The sequence below is a fragment of the Haliotis cracherodii genome, unplaced genomic scaffold (assembly GCF_022045235.1).
Source record: "Haliotis cracherodii isolate W230 unplaced genomic scaffold, xgHalCrac1.p SCAF_7, whole genome shotgun sequence".
Lineage (NCBI taxonomy): Eukaryota > Metazoa > Mollusca > Gastropoda > Lepetellida > Haliotidae > Haliotis > Haliotis cracherodii.
Window position 1 is genome coordinate 46,786,472 of NW_027266330.1, and position 18,715 is coordinate 46,805,186.

General features: G+C 42.0%; 1 protein-coding gene across 2 annotated transcripts; it reads left to right on the plus strand.

The window, feature by feature from the left end:
- Positions 1 to 9,923: 9,923 nt before the first annotated feature.
- On the plus strand, positions 9,924 to 15,241 carry LOC139448374 (uncharacterized). 2 transcript variants are annotated; one of them, XM_071229914.1, is made up of 2 exons: positions 9,924 to 9,953; positions 12,874 to 15,241. In XM_071229914.1, the coding sequence occupies exon 2, from the start codon at positions 12,883 to 12,885 to the stop codon at positions 14,392 to 14,394; it is 1,512 nt and encodes a 503-aa protein (XP_071086015.1). In that variant the 5' UTR covers positions 9,924 to 9,953; positions 12,874 to 12,882; the 3' UTR covers positions 14,395 to 15,241. The 2 variants fall into 2 exon arrangements, with proteins under 2 accessions (XP_071086015.1, XP_071086014.1); XM_071229913.1 differs by lacking the exon at positions 9,924 to 9,953 and adding an exon at positions 10,042 to 10,056.
- Positions 15,242 to 18,715: the final 3,474 nt, after the last annotated feature.

The following is an 18,715-nucleotide window of genomic DNA, read 5'->3' on the forward strand; positions in this document are numbered from 1 at the left end:
CTTGTCTGGATCATTGATATTGTTATGGTGGAAACCACTTCAATAATATTATGACACTCAAATAAACAACATCACCGAGCCTAACCCACGATACGACATTCATAGATTGGGGATATATTCTTACGCGGAACCCTTACGGAAACATCTTGATCATATCACACATGTTTTCATCCTATTCCATCGTCTGTTCCTTGGTCCTATTCCTTGGTCCTATTCCTTGGTCTCATTCCTTGGTCCGATTCCCTCTTCTGTTCCTTGGTCCTATTCATCGGTTCTATTCATTTGTCCAATTCTTTAGTCTGTTTGTTGGTCCTATTCCTTGGTCCTATTCTTAAGGGACCGCCTCCGTGGTCTAGTGGTAGAGCGTCCACCCGGAGACCGGAAGGTCCGGGGTTCGATCCCTGGCCGCGTCATACTAAAAGACATTAAAAGATGGTACCTGTTGTTACCCTGTCTGGCGCTCGGCATTTAGGGGCTAAAATAAAAGTATACTGTGTCTGAGTGGGGTAGTCATTTTAAACTGCAGCATGGTATCTCAGTCAGGTAGCACTATAAATCGGCATCAGTTCGGACTAGTACAAGCAGCCACACAAACACGGACACGTCGCTATATAAGTGCAATAATCTTGGACGCGACGTTAAACCCTATATCACCCTCGCCTCACCTATTCTTTAGTCCCATTCCCTGGTCCCATTCCTTGGTCTGTTAATTGGTCCTATTCCTTGGTCTGTTCATTGGTCCTATTCCCTGGTCCTATTCCTTAGTCTGTTCCTTGGTCCTATTCCTATGTCTGTTCTCTGGTCCTATTCCTTAGTCTGTTCCTTGGTCCTATTCCTATGTATTTTCTCTGGTCCTATTCCCTGGTCCTATTCCTGGTTCCTATTCCCTAGTACTATTATTGGTCCTATTACTTGGTATGTCCCTTGGTCCTATTCCTATGTCTGTTCTCTGGTCCTATTCCTTATTTTGTTCCTTGGTCCCATTCATTTGTCATATTCTTTGTCCTAATCCTTGGACTGTTCCTTGGTCCTATTCGCTAGGACTATTCTTGGTCCTATTCCTTTGTCCTAATCCCTATTCTATTCCCTGGTCCTGTCCCTTGGTCTGTTCATTGGTCCTGTTCCTTTATCCTTATCCTTAGTCTGTTCCTCTGTTATATTCATCGGTCCTATTCCTTGGTCCTATTCCTTAGTCCCATTCCTTGGACCTATTTCAAAATATCCGCTCACAAACCCGCTCACAGACACAACGTGAATGTAACGTTAGCCGGCTGACGGATCGTCACGATTGTCGACCTTTACGCACTGGCCTGGGTCACAAAGCGATGTTAGCTCAGCGACTATCGAAAGCCTATGTTAATTGAAAAGTATGGGAGTTTCCATCATCTAAGTGCTTAGGTTGCTTTGTGGAGCAGGCGCCGGGCATTTTTTATACAATTATTATTTTCTCACTGTAGTGAAACACACACACACGTGAATGGATAATCAGTAGGTCAGTGTTATCTTCAGACAACAAGCGAAACATGACCTCCTGGTCACGTGATGCGGACTGCAAATAAACCTTGGCTGGGTGAGCACGTGATGGGGTAGTTGTACCGTCACTACTTCCTTCTCGGGGACTGGGTTTTTCCACGTATGAAGCTTGTCTTGTCTTTGTTGGTAAGTGATGCTGAAGTTAAAAAAAAAAGTACTCACGGAAATGAAAAAAACTGTTTTTCTCAATTTAAAAATCGACACAAAGTGTTACGTAGCTGCAAATACGAAATAACAAAATTTGCTAGTTTGATCTCAGTGAACAATACCAAATGTACTTTACAGGAGGTAATTTGTCGGCACTTTCAACATTCAAAAATAAAACTAAGTCCAAATTGACATAGCAGAAACAGACTATAGGCATTATGCACCTGTTCTCACCTGTCGTCAAGGTGTCATAGGTCACCTTGATCTACTTACACATGGTTATGCCCTGTTTCACAATAGTCTGTTTTATTCACATTTTTACACACTTTTACGTGTAAAAAGGCATAAAAACATTTGATACGCTGTAGTTGTGCCACGGCCCAATTAGTACTAATTTAGTTGTTTGAATATTTACATATTTTGTATATTAACTGCAATAATTTAAGATCTGAGGTCGAAAAACAGTTATTTTTCATTTCCGTGAGTACTTTTAATACCACATAAGCGTTCTTCGGGTTCAAGCGCCGATAGTCACCGTAGGGAATATGGGTTAAACTTAGGTCCCCTACAACCTGGTATGCTGGCGACCAAATGGATGGGTGGTCAGGTTGGTGACTTGGGTCGTTGAGTAGAGTCATTGAATATGTAGGGGTGTCCAATTGTTCAGTATGTATTATTTCCTGGTAAAATACCACTTAGAGGGAGTAGTAAGTTAGGAATTGAACGCTGCTTTGATCAGCATTCCAGTTATATTGCTGCGTGTCGGCTTAATGTGGGAGGAAAGCCCGAAGTAATGCAGGTCTCAGACTTTTACCATCTTGGTGAAACCCACCTGCACGGGTATGGTGCTGACAAACCTAGAAACATAACCGCGAACCGAAATTCGAACCCACAATCATAGGTTTCTGGCGTGCCCAAGGGACGCAACTCTGCACAGCGATTTGCAACAAAATAGACGACCGAGCCACCGGCCCCCCAAATACCAAATAGAACAGTAGGATGACGTCATAATATATATGCATATCCCCTTAGATATATGCCCTCTGAAGCTCCCAGTGTGAAATGTAAATACAGCACGAACTATTGCAGAATCACCGAGCATATTCAGACATATGCAAGACTATGATTAAATCATTTGGTGAATAACCGGACCTGCTTCCCGTTAAAATGCATTCATCGTGCGCTGTCTACTTATGGCCTCCAAATGCATCTCTAAATTTCCATAAAGCTCTATCCGCGCTTGATTGTTCTAAATTCTGTTGATGTTAACTCTGCGCTCAGTAATATTCCAGCTCCATGAAGGTGGCCTGTAAATAATCGAGTTTGGGACCATACGATCAAGTGATTGATATCATGAGCAAGAAGGTTTGTACAGACTTGGAAAGGCCTTGAATTATAAGGTCCCTCTTGAAAAGCCATAATTTTTAGTGTTAAATTGGAAATGTAGTGGAACATTTGTGCTTTTTATACTGGTTTTAGGTCTGAGTAAGATATAGTATGCTGGGTTTATAAAACATATTGTCAGACTAAGGCTAATAACCCAACTAATAATAACAGTTCAAAGTCCATATCTGTAATAACCTTGAAGGATCCGTTGGGGTACTATGAAACACTGTCAACCGATGTCTCGAGCCTGACCACCCGAGCCTACCAAGGCCTGATCCTTTCATATTCTGGAATGAGATATTCATAGTCTGGTGTGAGATATTCATAGTCTGGTGTGAGATATTCATATTCTGGTATGAGATATACATATTCTGCTGTGAGATATTCATAGTCTGGTGTGAGATATTCATATTCTGGTATGAGATATACATATTCTGCTGTGAGATATTCATAGTCTGGTGTGAGATATTCATATTCTGGAATGAGATATACATATTCTGGTGTGAGATATTCATAGTCTGGTGTGAGATATTCATAGTCTGGTGTGAGATATTCATATTCTGGAATGAGATATACATATTCTGGTGTGAGATATTCATAGTCTGGTGTGAGATATTCATAGTCTGGTGTTAGATATTCATATTTTGGTATGAGATATACATATTCTGGTGTGAGATTTTCATAGTCTGATGTGCGTTATTCATATTCTGGTGTGAGATATTCATAGTCTGGTGTGAGATATTCATAGTCTGGTGTTAGATATTCATATTTTGGTATGAGATATACATATTTTGGTGTGAGATATTCATAGTCTGGTATGCGATATTCATATTCTGATATGAAATAATCAAGGCCCGATCCTTTCATATTCTGGTATGAGATATACCCATTCTGGTGTGAGATATTCACAGTCTGGTGTGAGATATTCATAGTCTGGTGTGAGATATTCATATTTTGGTATGAGATATACATATTCTGTTGTGAGATATTCATAGTCTGGTATGATACATTCATATTCTGGTATGAGGTATTCATATTCTGGTATAAAATATTCACATTCTGGTAGGAGATACACATATTCTAGTAGGAGATATTTGTATTCTAATATAAGATATTCATATTCTGGTATGTGATATTCGTATTCGGGTATGAGATATTCGTATTCGGGTATGAGACATTCATATTCTGGAATAAAACATTCATATTCTGGTTTGAGATATTCACATTCTGGTATGAGATATTTATATTCTGATATGAAATAATCAAGGTCCGACCCTTTCACATTCTGGTATGAGATATTCCTAGCCTGGTGTGAGATATCATAGCCTGGAGTGAGATATTCATATTCTGGTGTAAGATATTCATATTCTGGTATGAGATATTCATATTCTGGTATGAGATATTCATATTCTGATTTGAAATAATCAAGGCCCGATCCTTTCATATTCTGGTATGAGATATACATATTCTGGTGTGAGATATCATAGCCTGGTGTGATGACATTATCTGTCCCGGCAAGCCTGTTTGATTATTATCGCAATGTTCTAGTTCATATACTCGGTAGGTAGGTAATCTTCATAACAAACATCCGATATTTGTCACTTGATAGGAATCGGTGAAACGAAATTGTCCAATCCATTATTTTTCCAACTATACGTAATTGAGATTATTTTGTTGCCTTTTTTAAAAGAAAAAAAATGATCCTATACTCTTCAAAAAAAGAAACTTGACATAGATGTAAAGCCACTTTTTGCCAAATATCTAAAATAATTACATTAAATGAGAACCAAATAAGTCAAACCGAAAGATGATGTGTCTATAACTCGCGAAAACACATGCAAAGCACATAAACGTAGCGTTTGGGGGTCAATTTTACAGCTTTATCTCAACGCAACCGCCTGTAAAAAACGTGCAGCACAGGATCCTGCATTTAGGCATGCAAGCCCCCCTGCTGAATGGGTATAAAAATCCACATCAACGGCTGTTCATACACTCCTTATAACGGCAGTAAAGGCGCTGACAGAATGCCATGACTGAATGCAGCTCAACGGAACAACGCCATTGGGAGATTACAAGCTGGAGCAACTCAGCAAGAAGTGGCCAGGCACTTTGGCGTATCCAGACAGACAATCTCCGCACTGTGGACCCGATACAACAACACCAACAGAGTTGACGACAGACCAAGGGTGACAACCCAAGCACAAGATCGATGCATCCGGCTGCGACACCTCCGAGACCGCACTACCACAGCCACGTCTACAACCACACAGATCCCTGGGGTACGCAGAATATCAGATCAAACGGTACGCAACAGACTGATGGAGTCTGGACTTTTTGCACGAAGACCTGTTCGATGTCATGTAGTGACCCCACGTCATCTGGCGGACCGTCTGCTTTGGTGCCAACAGAGGGTTAGATGGGCACGTGTAAGGTGGAGAAATGTACTGTTTACTGACGAGTCCCGTTTCCTACTCACACGTGCGTTCGCAGAAGGAATCCATCGCCCCAAACACTTCCAGCGCTTCTTGATGCACTTCAGCATAAAAGGCAGCACATCCAACAGCGTGTTTTTTGACAACTTAATTGCATCTATGGGTCGTCGGTGTCAAGTGGGGATTGATGCACGTGGTGGGCACAACCGATACTTACATTTTCTGTACCCCTGTGACATTAACTGTATCGTGTACGTGTGTCTGTCTGACACGATAAATGTTTTGAACGTTGTGTACATTGATCTTCAAACAGTGTTTCAATTATGGTTTCTGTGTCCTATTTTGAAACAATCGCATTATATTACATTTTTTTTAAGAGTATATATAGCAAAAGATGAATAATATATAATAAGTGAAAAATATACTGTAAACACCTCAAAAAGATACTGGGGGTCAACCTATTTTCGCTGGGCTCTGATCGAATGAGCGACCGGTAGTTTGACACTCCGCGCAAATGTTGACGTGCACGGGAAAATCATGCAACGCCTGCTTGATGACACCGTGCCAATGGCACGAGGTGACGACCTTTGGCCACGAAACCTGGTCGTGGTGTTTATAACGATTAAACTAATGGATTATTATTTGTCTATGAAGCAATTATGCACTTTATTCAAACAACATTTGAATAAAAGAGTACCGTATTTCCCACAAGTATGGTGATACGTCGATACCACGTTCAATCGTGCCCCGACCGCCTCCGTGGTCAAGTGGTAGAGCGTCCACCCGGAGAGCGGAAGGTCCGGGGTTCGATCCCCGACCGTGTCATACCAAAAGACGTTAAAAGATGGTACTTGTTGTTACCCTGTCTGGCGCTCGGCATTAAGAGGCTAAAACAAGGACTGGTCGGCTCGGAGTCAGTATACTGTGTCTGAGTGAAGTATTCATGTTCAACTGCGGCATGGTATCTCAGTGAGCTAGCATTATAAATCGGCATCAGTCCGGACTAGTACAAGCAGCCACACAAACACACACACGTGCATGCACGTCGCTATATAAGTGCAATAATCTTGGACGCGACGTTAAACCCCATTTCACCTCACCTCACCTCACCTCAATCGTGCCCCCAAATTTCCAAACGAGTTGTTATGTTCAAGTCGCATAAAAATGTGAAAGTAATAATTGTTACGTTTTCTATATTGTGTAATACAAAGCGACGACTCGATACGCTTTAATATAGTATTAACGGTATGCTATCTCCTTGTGTCCAGCCAAACATCGGCAAGGTTAAAATGTATACCTAAATAATATCCGATTATGAGAATCTATGAGTCCACGGGAAGTTGAACGGGGCGTGATTCTCGTCATCACGTCACGTGTCATTATCATGACGATTGCATGTACAAATGTACACATGTACGGGGAGAGAATACTGGGTGGAGAACTAGTTTAACAATAAGTAATATCTTGGTTATATCACGGCGACCTGTAAACAACCGAGTCGCGGCCAGTCAAACTAGATTAGTGACAAACCTTTCCAGCAACAATCGGTACGTTGTCGTGCAGTGGGTGTCAAGGATTATGCTCTTTGAACTGGTTGACTAAAAGGACAAATAAACAGTGCAATTGTGACAACCTCGATACTTAAAATGCTTTTGGTTTTTTTCAAATCTATCACTGACATACATGGATGACGTGAGTGAGTGAATGAGTATGGTTTTATGCCGCATTTAGCAATATTCCAGCAATATCACGGCGGGGGACACCAGAAATGGGCTTCACACATAGTGCCCATGTCGGGAATCGAACCCAGGTCTTCGACGTGACTGGCGAACGCTTTAACCACTAGGCTACCCGACCGCCCACGGAGGACGTGAAGTTAGTCGTGTGTTTTTAAATATCTGGCATGGTGAGTGAGTGAGTTGGGTTTAACGCCGCTTTTAACAGTATTACAGTTATATCGCGGCGTGTCAGCTTAATGTGTGAGGAAAGCCCGAAGTGATGCAGGTCTCAGACGTGTACCACTTCGGTGAAACCCACGAGCACGGGTATGGTGCTGACAAACCTAGAAACATAATTGGGGTGAACCGGGATTCGAACCCACAATCATAGGTTTCTGGCGTGCCCAAGGGACGCAACTCTGCACAGCGAATCGCGGCGCCTTAGACGACTGGGCCACCCGTGCCCCCTCTGGCATAGAGATAGTATGATTCAATACATTCAAAGTAGGGTTCAAGAATGGTAACCCCTGGCGATTATGCTTGTGTGGTCAGCAACTAACGGGATCGGGTGGTCAGGCTCGCCGACTAGGTTGATGCATGTCATCGTTTCCCAATTTCGTAGATCGATGCCCTTGATATCAATCGTTAGATTGGATTATTTACAGTCCGGCGTCATATAGCTGCAATATTGCTGAGTGCGGCGTTAAACAAAAAACAAATCCTTGTTATAAAGTCTCCGTGGTCTAGTGGATAGAGCGCCTGCCGGGAGAGCGGAAGGTCCGGGATTCGATCCCCAACCGCTGTCTGATTTAAAGCCCAATTCTACATCTTCGATTGTCTACAAATCATAAACTATTTTTAAAACCTATAAATCCTTTCCCCTGTTATCACACACCTCAAAAATACCGACATTATACTTAATCGCGCGTTAATTTGAATAGATTTCAGCTCGAGAACGGAAATCGGTTTCCAAAACCCTAAACCGGTTTAATTGTCGCTCTGAAAACTGTTTTAAATAATTATAGTATGCTCAAACATGTTTCATATATTGTTAAATATTACTTTCAATAAATTACTCGATTGTGAATATATTAACTGTGTCTCGTCGCTGTATGGCTGAAAAAATGCCGATGCGGCGTTATATTTTAACTCACTCACTCACTCACTCTGTAATCTATTAAAATACGTCAGCGATAAGTTGTTGGAATATAGAATTTATTGTAAGATGGGAGTATACTGAACAACAAAAGTTCCTGTGACATTGAATAAGATTTAATGCAAAGTTATGTTTTTTACCAAATTTACTCACTTCAGAAAATGCATGATTTCATAAAAAAAAACATGAACATGCCAAAATGTCAATTTACAAATCAAAAGCGTGTGTGTCCACCTCTGGTTGCGATGCAAGCAACACATCTTCGTCTCAAGGAATGGACCAGGCGTCGCACAAAGTCCTGTGGGATATCTGTCCATATCTGCTGGAGCATGTTTCGAAGTTCCTGGAGTGTCTGTGGAACACGTGGTTGACGTCGAAGGAGCCGATCCATCTCATCCCACATGTGCTCGATTGGTGAGAGATCGGGAGCGAGCCGGCCAGGGGATGACATTTACGTTCTTTTGTTGAAGAGAATCCTGAACAAGTCAAGCAATATGAGGCCGGGCGTTGTCATGTTGAAAGGTAATGACTTGGCCATGACGACACAAAAACGGTAGAACAACAGGACCGATGATCTCATCGCGGTAGCGCTGTCCATTGAGATTTCCCTCTACCACTATCAAACGGGTCCTCTGTCTTGCTGTAATCCCACCCCATACCATAACGCTGCCGCCCCCGAACCGATCTTCTTCCATGACACAATGATTGACGTAACGTTCACCTCGACGTCGGTACACTCGAATCCGTCCATCGCTTTGGCTGAGGTGAAAACGAGACTCGTCAGTGAAAAGAACTTGTCCCCACTGCATGGCCGTCCAGCGTAGACGCAGTCTGCACCACTGTAGACGTGCTTGACGGTGGTTTCCTGTCAAAATGGGACGTCTGGCGGGTCTTCTGGCGACAATCCCTGCACATTTTAGGCGACGACGTACGGTTTGTGAAGATATTCGTCGAAGACCAGGGATGCAGTCACTGTTGCTGGCTGGAATCGATTTCGTAAATGTGTTGTTCGAATCCAGTTGTCTTGTCGATTATTAGTTACGCGTGGCCTGCGTCTCTTACTGCATTCGTCTGTTGACAACGTTGCCATAAACACCAAATGGTGTTTCTGTGGACGTTACATTGCCTTGCAACATCACGTTGACTCGATCCTGCTTCAAGCATACCAATGGCTCGCAGACGCTCATTTTCGGATAGGCGTGGCATTTCGTAATGTTGAATAATTGCGTAATTTTGTTGTTTTTCTGAGTGGTTGCTGTCAGCAATGCATATGGAATCCCGTTAACGCACATGTTTTTAAACCCATTCTTGGGTAGTGAAATGCATGGGGCTCGCATAAAAGTAAACTTTTGGATGGAATGCATGATTTTCTGTAGCAGTTGCGTTTTTTGTGACTTGATTCCATTCATGTACAACAATATTGAAAACCAAACTTTACTTGTTTGAAAAAATATTGGTGTCACAGGAACTTTTATTGTTGAGTATATTTAATAGTTGTTAATAGTCGACGACGCTGGGCTGTGTGGTCACATTACGTCGGTGAAACCTGATCAGATATCGTTTGTGATAAGCTACACTCAGGTGTGTTGGACAAATTATGAAACAGATTATAGTGGGCCTATTTAAACCAGCGTGCATTCTCTAAAGGGTATTTTGCGGGTGAGTTGGCGAACACAACAGTCAGGTAGGTAGTCCTTGCTGTTATAGCCGTGACGTTCCACTCGGGTCGATATTTGTCGTGGTGATCTCCGTGACAAATGCGTATGACCTTTCATGGATGAATTAAGGTATACACAATACAAATAAGCGTCGTCCCCAGCTGACGTTGCTGGTCTTATGTCGTCATAGTGTTGTTCTCATTTTGGGTGGTACTATATAAATCTTTTTGACATGTGATCTAAAAACGTGTTTCATTTTCGTTTAATTTCACTTTGAAATCTGTTTTTTTTAAGTAAAATATTATTTTATCCAAAGATAGGTAATTTCTGCAATGGAATAGGACGCAGAAATGTTTATAATTTCAAGGGGGTGTTTTTGCTGATGTTTGTAATTTTAATTCTTCGTCGGAGTCTGGGGGAAACGATCTGGGAATAAAAGTAAACGCCATAAATCTATGACGATAAGGGCTTGGAAAACTACCAGTTCGAACTCGCCAGCATTGTCTAATCTACATTCGGGACTTGTCAACCACAAGTTGTTGTCCCAAAACTGCATGACCGCCGGTCTGTTCCGGAATGACCCGACTTATTGGTACAGTTTGAGTGCTGGCGTTAAATCCACCTTATAAATAATTGTGTGTTTTTTATTTGGAATTGATTTTTTCCATACCTTATTCCTAGAAAATACAAAGAGGTTGGGCTAAAGTGAATGCTTTAATCTGATAACAGATGGCATCCGTTTTATGAAGGATAAGAAACTCATTAAGCTCTTTCGGAAAATGTTTCCTGAGGTTTTTATGCATTCGGAACACATTCTCTACATTCAGAGAAGCGTAGAAATAGTTTATATCACTTTTTAATACTTATTTGAAACAGGGACTGTTTCCTGCCTATGGAATATATATGGGCCTCAACAGCGCATAAATAACCTGAAGTGCAAAAGAAACTATATGTCTCAGTAGATTCTATAATATGTGTTTTAAATTCAAAATATCATAAATTATTGATATTATATTCCAAAACGAACTGGCGCTGAGTCAGCACTGATAAAATACTTCCACATGGTTCTATTTAAAAAAACAAGACGTGATTTAAAACTTTACAAAAGCGCATAATACCCAATTGCTGATGTGCGTATGAGACATATTATCTTTGAAAATCATAAAAAAATGCTTTCGGCATAAATTTTCTACATTTCAAACATGGTTGGGGTCGTATGGTTGCAAATTCATGTCCCACCCCAGACTTCATTGAAGCAATTTATTTACAGGTTACAGTTTAAGAAACTGTTGCAGGAATGAGTGTAGGTTAAATATACAGAATCAAATTTAACCACTAGGCTACCCGACCGGCCCGAATTTAGATTCAATATATTTTCATATAACATATGTTGTTTAGATTTTATGATATGCTTTAAATTTTGCCTTTTGGCACTCTCTCGTGGCATGGGTGAAAGAACTGTTTACTTCTCCCAAAATGCATGCTTCGCTAAAACTGTATGTTTTATGTGTTAACAAACCAATCTCAAATCAAATTCAAATTTTCAGTGACGTCATCATTCCTGTGATGGTGTCAGAAAAATGTAACAAGGAAATCCTCACTTTGTATACGCATCTGTGACGTCACTATTTTGTGCGTAAGAATATTATTCCACCATAATCTCAGGCTGTCGATAAAATTCACCCAAATCTATTAGGGCTTAGTGTTTTACCTTTGTATTTAATGAAATGATCTAAGTGCAGACATGTGACTGACATATGATGTAAGTTTGAAGTGAAATGAGAAGAGCGGCCCAGTAAACTACCCATAGTAAACACCAATCAACACTCACTCACCTTGCATTCCACAATGTCGGCAATGGAACTAAATATGTGTTAAAGGTTTTGAGACGGTCCCTTATGAAATGTCGCGGGCTCTTTACACTGTCAACAATGTACTATGTACTACCCGGGTATCTGCGGTCAAAAAGGAGGTTGAGGCTCATTGCTCTCTATATATATCACCGACAATAAATATGGGAACTAAAGATTTGAATGAAGCTATCGTTCAAGTGTACATTCACAATACCGTTGTGTTGCATCTGAACGCAACATCTAATCACTGTGAAATTTCACGTCATGCATAAACAGCGCATGATGCACGTGCACACAGTAGCATATAGGGGAAACCTGACCTGCTAATGCAGAGCTAAGCACGAGCAAAACATGGTTCACTCCGACGGGTACGTGTGTGTAGTTTTATGTAGGTATAAAACTCTCATTTATCTTTTGAGACGAACCCTATAGTGGTCTATGATTATTTATCTTAGGGATATGTAGGTCAGCAGTAGTGTATACGACGTGATTTGAAAGGTCGGACAACACAACTCAGTGTAGTAACTAAAGAGGTCACTTAAGATAGGTGAGTAGACAGGCTTAGGTACACAGACACACGGTATCATGCCGGAAAGGTGTGTGTGTGTGTATGTGTGTGTGTGTGTGTCTGTATGTATGTCTGTGTGTCTGTGGCTCTGTGTCTGTGGCTGTGTCTGTGTCTGTGTCTGTGTGTGGTGGGGTATTGGGTGCAAAAACAGAATAGATAAATTATGCATCACATCTTTACGGGTAAATTGGAAGGTTGAGTTGGTCTTATTGGCCCAGTTGCGTCCCTTACACATGCCAGGAGCTGCATATAGTGGATTCGAATCCCAGATTAACTCCGTATATGATTCTTGGTTTATCAACAATATATCCGTACCCATGGTTTCACTAATGAAGGAGACGCCCACGACTTGCCCAACTCATAGATCATCATTCATCGTCTGTACTCAATTGTCTGATGTAAGATCAACTGTTTTGTTTCAGGCAGGCAAGATGGCTATTCTGAAATGTCTGACGTCACTTCCTGTTCTACTCCTTGTGACATATTCCATCTCAGCAGCGTTTGACATCAACGACCCGAAGACAAACATAGACAGCCTTATCCGAGTCATTGGATCTTCTAACCCGGCTGACGTGGACGTCCTATACGGAAACGGAACAATATTTGGCCGACAACCTTCGCAAAAGCTGGAAAAACTCTTCTATTTTGAAGGCTACAATATCGGCCGGAAGGTCCACACCGGAAACGGCTACCTTTCGCTCACACGAGAAGTCTTCGTGTACAGACATATTGTAACAGGGGAGATAATCTACATCTGGCACAACGCATATTCTCAGAACAGCAACGAAATTTTCCACGTCCGTAACGACCCCGTGGACATGAACTTCACATACGGAGCTGAAGTAGTTCCAACGGTTCGATTCCCAGGACATGGGTTTGGGTTTACCTCTGACATCCTCCTGCAGTACCCGAACGAACTGGACCCGGCTCATTATAAAGAGTTCTCGGCAGGTCCCCTCTATCAAGCGGACGAACTGTTCCAGTACTTTTCCGACTACGACGTGTTGACCACAACTAACATCTCCTCCCTGAACATGACGGGTGCGTGGTTCAGGCGCGCCCAATACCTCCCCTGGATGCAGATGGGTGACACCCCCGGGCATTTATATTACCAGACAACCAACTGGAAGTGTCTCAATGGCCTCCAGGATCTATCCGAAGATCTTCTTCATTTCGTCCAGTCCAATTTCCCCCAGTTCCTTGAACCCCCAAGCGTATTTAATCCAATTCCGGAAACAACGTGGCATGTTATCAAACAAGTAATAGACAGTAGAAGAAAACAGGGCCTGCCTGATATAATTCTCCCCACGGTCAATATTTCAACCCACGTGACCCCCAAGGCCAACAGCCTTGACCCAAGAGTCGAACCTCTGTTCACAAAAGACAATACCGACGTCTTCTTCAATGGAAGTATCTATAGTGAAATTACAGGTAAACAGTCCATTGAATTGTTTAAGTTAACAGGTACTTTCAAGGCATCTGCGGTTGGGTTTGGACTTCCAGACATTTTCTTGAATGTCAGGGTATCGGGAGACTTCTGTGATCCCATAACGCTGAAGGAACTGAAATATTTCAAAAACCCGTTCACCAATGCCACCGTTCGCGTACCAAAGTTTGCAAGCGACAAAGAAATCATTTTTAACAAAGACAACGTCTTCTCGATGGCTGTACCTCACCTGGAGAAACTATCAGTGCAGGCCCAGACATCACACACAACTCATCTCCCCGGCAACGGCTGTGAAATCTGGGAGGTCGACATGCTTACGCTGTTCTTTAAAGACTGCGACCTCAAGAAACCGAACCCCTTCTTTTACGGGACATGGGTCCGGTTTACGAGCTGGTTAGACTGGATGGGCATGACAGGTATCGACGGGAACTTGGTGTGGAGAATGAGCATCAACAGGGTGACGCCTTCACCGGGTCATCCAGTTGGCAAAAAATAATAACTTCTATATATCACAGTCTATGTGATGTAATGTTATCTCATGTCAGGTTGACCCAACTTAAAGACATGTCGAGATGACCCAGCGCATACCCATTACAGGAACATGACAGAGACTCGCTTACTCTATGTATGTATCTACGCAAGGAAATATACAGGACATGCAAGGTCAACAAATTATACAGTATTCATTGAAATAGCTGCTATCATATTTTTCATAAGTTTTAATTAATTATTGTTTGAAATAAGTTTTTGATACACCCTGTACTTCGATGGGACTTAGTGATTCCGACATCGAAACCATGGTCTAATATTTGATATGTACTCAAGAGAAGAAAAGAATAACACGATTCGTTCAAGCTGTCATGGCATGAGGGGCGGTCGGGTAGCCTTGTGGTTAAAGCGTTCCCTCGCCACGCCGAAGACTCAGGTTCGATTCCCGACATGGGTACAATGTGTGAAGCCCATTTCTGGTGTCCCCCCGCCGTGATATTGTTGGAATATTGCTAAAAGCGGCGTAAAGCTATACTCACTCACTCACTCACTCACTCACTCACTCACTCACTGTCATGGCATGACAGATTAACTGTAGTGATATGTCAGGATCGGGTGATCTTTAACTTCTTTTGAGTAGCATATAAAGCGATATAGTTTTGCAGGTTCATATTACGTCATAGTTTCTCCAGAGGTCAAGGGCGACTATGATATCTTGCTCAACCGGGGAGGTGTGTATGTATTTTGTTGATATTGGCACTTCGCTTGTCTCGAGCTATGGATAACTCGATGTGTTTTCGATAGTCCCATTGAATTAAAACGCAGTAGTCTTTCGTTTCCTGTATCAAATATGAATGACGTTGTTTAAATATATGTTGTTGAAAACGTATTGCGTTCATATTAAAATCGTTGATCTAGTTTTCGAATCTTGCTTTCATATTGACGTGGTTAAAAATAGACCAAGGTATTTCGGGGCTGCAATTATATGCGCTACGAAGATCGCAAAACCCATGGTAACTATATAACAAAAATCGTCCGCGATACACATCACTATCGTCTTGAAAATATCCGGTCTGATGTCGCGGAGAAGGGATTCCCCTGTAATATAATGACGTCATTGGGAAGCCCCAATCTATTTCCGCCTTTGTCCCAGGAGAGCGACGATCTCAGTACAAGGATCGTAAGACACTTAATTTACGAATGGAGTAAGGACCGTAAACAGCGGCCCCGAAGAACGCACATACCATCGAACATCGGCCTCCGACGGCGCACAGGGGCTAGGTGAAGGGGGACCAGCTATTCGCTGTGCAGAGTTGCGTCCCTTGGGCATGCCAGAAACCTTTACCATGTGTTTGACCAAAGTGATAAACGTCTGAGACCTACTTCAGGCTTTCCTCCCACATCAAGCTGACACACCGTAATGTAACTGGAATACAAGGCGGCGTCACTCACTCACTCACTCACTCTCATGATACGCCAGTGCAACCAGGTAACGGTCACCAATATTTGTTACACAAGCCTCATTTCATATTCGAACGTACATCCATTGATGTGAGATGTAAGAGTACATTCATTGATGTAAGATGTATGCGTACATTCATTGATGTAAGATGTATGCGTACATTCATTGGTGTAAGATGTACGCGTACATTCATTGGTGTAAGATGTATGCGTACATTCATTTATGTAAGATGTATGCGTACATTCATTGATGTAAGATGTAGGCGTACATTCACTGATGTTAGATGTACGCGTACATTCATTGATGTGAGATGTATGCGTACATTCATTGGTGTAAGATGTATGCGTACATTCATTGGTGTAAGATGTATGCGTACATTCATTGATGTAAGATGAATGAGTACATTCATTGATCTAAGATGTACGCGTACATTCATTGGTGTAAGATGTAGGCGTGCATTCATTAGTGTAAGATGTATGCGTACATTCATTGATGATCCTGGGGAAAAAACATTCTAGTGTTCCCTGCGTATCGTAAGATAAGCTGAAAAGGGTATCGGGTGGTCACAACGGCTGCTAAGTATGACTGTTGTGTGTATTGGGGACCACATTCGGAAGACCACCTCTCGGTGGGATGGACAGTTTGTATGTCATCGTAATTTTGAAATACATTGCTGCACATACTCACTAAATGGGGTGAGTGAATGAGTGAGTATAGTTTTACGCCGCTTTTAGCAATATCACGGCGGGGGACACCAGAAATCACACATTGTGCCCATGTCGGGAATCGAACCCGGGTCTTCAGCGTGACGAGCTAACGCTTAAGCCACTAGGCTACCCGACCGCCCCCACTAAACGGACCTGGTTGTCGAGTTTGGTGACTTGGTTGATTGCGTGTCAAGTCAATGGTTTGTCTGGACCAGATTCGATATTTACAGGCCACCGTCAGAGTATTTCTGTGTGCAGCGTTCAACAAACACATCCAGTAACATGTCTCGTGTTATAAATTCTACTGCCATTCTAACCTGACCGCCCCTTTGTGGCGCACCCCATGTAATCATCAGCCATCATGCTTCCAGGTAACCATTCGAGCTATCCTCGATTAACCAATCTTTTTAAATCTCCATTCTCTTTGAAATAGCCTGATAGTATCCATTCGCCACCAAAGTTTCGTTTCGGAAGTGACGTTACCATCTTAATCTTACTGTTGCCCAAGAGTGGAGTTTGTTTGGACCCATATTATTAGACGTCATGTCTCGGAGGTCCATGGTTTTATCCCTCGGGTGAGGTTTAAATCTTATAAAAACCCGGTGGGAGGTGCTTTATAGACATAAGGAAACTTTTAAAACACCATTTATCAACAATTTCTTTATGTTTCAAACATACTTTATATGTACTTTAGGAAACGGCCGTAAAATATATCCTGCTGGCGTGCATGTACTTGAAAATACAAGCAACACAAACCCTCACCGTTGTCATAAGAAATCTCTGCCAAAAGCAATTAGATTACGATTCCGACTATATCATGAGCATGTGTTTATGAATCACTATCAAATAGTGATGATACCAGGTGTTCGCGAAAAGGTGAGCGTAATCTGCCCCTCCGGTGGCACCCGTCACAAACACATGCAAAGGCAAGTCATTTGTTCACCTGAATAAAACGGGAACATACGGTGTAAGTTATAATAGGGAACGGCATCGGACATCATTTTGTCAGTAATGCGTCAAATTTGGAAATGTCACCCAGATGTCTACCAGAAATCTTTTTGAAAGCTTTACTGAGGCCTTGAATGTTATAACCTTGATCAAACAACTAATCAGCAAGAGGCTAGTGACGCTTTTTGAAATCATGGTCGAAAGAGCATGCTCGATTGTACTTCAAGCGTTGTGACATGTAGACACTAAGGCCGAGCGCTGCTGGAATGATACTCAAAATGAAGGGAAAGTTGAAGTCATCCCTCTTGTCTTGTCATACAGTCTTGAGGAGAGTGTTTTGTCACTCTCAATAGATCTAAGTATGAAACAGACGAGGGGGTCTCACTGGTCTCCTGTATTTCTTGTTCGGGAGGGTAAATCAGTGGAAGGGAATTGGCTATTTGATTGTTATTGAACGATATCAGATCATCGATATAACCGAAGTTTAACTTGAACTTCTTGGCCAAATTACCTTGTTTTGCCTTTGCTATTCCGAGCTAACATTCCGACTCCTATGCATAAAGAACAGATCAGCAAGAAGGGGAACGCAGTTGGTGCCCATGGGGATGCCTACTTGTTGCCTGAATGTATTTTCCCCTGTTACATAGATGTTATCAATCAGCATTTCACATATTGTTTTCTCATGTAACCTCAGAGGACATTTGCTTTCATTGATGACAAATTGTCCTGAGCCTCTGAAGATAGATCTGTTACTGTATCTGTGGTCACCACGTTTTGTTACCAAAAACCATGGGTCAAGGAATGACGTTTTCCCTTGTGGGTTGGTGTTGTTTGTTGTGTAACGCCGCTCTCAGCAATATTCGGGATATGTGACGGCGGTCTGTAAATAATCAGGTCTGGACTAGACAATCTAGTGATTGACATCGTGAGCATCGATTCACGCATGCGCAGTTGGGATCGATGACATGCATCAACCAGGTCAGCGAGCCTGACCACCTGATCCCGTTAGTCGCCTCTTACAACAAGCATAGTCGTCCTTGTGGGAGAGGGGCGTAAAATGTTGAACAATCAAATCTTTTGACAGAATTGACGTTGGTTCTTTTCTGAGATTGTAAAAATTAAAGCAAATCTTTTTGTTTTTGAGAATCCACATTGTATTAATAAAACTAGTCTCAAATCCTTTTTTAATATATGGACAGTCCTTCTTTGGC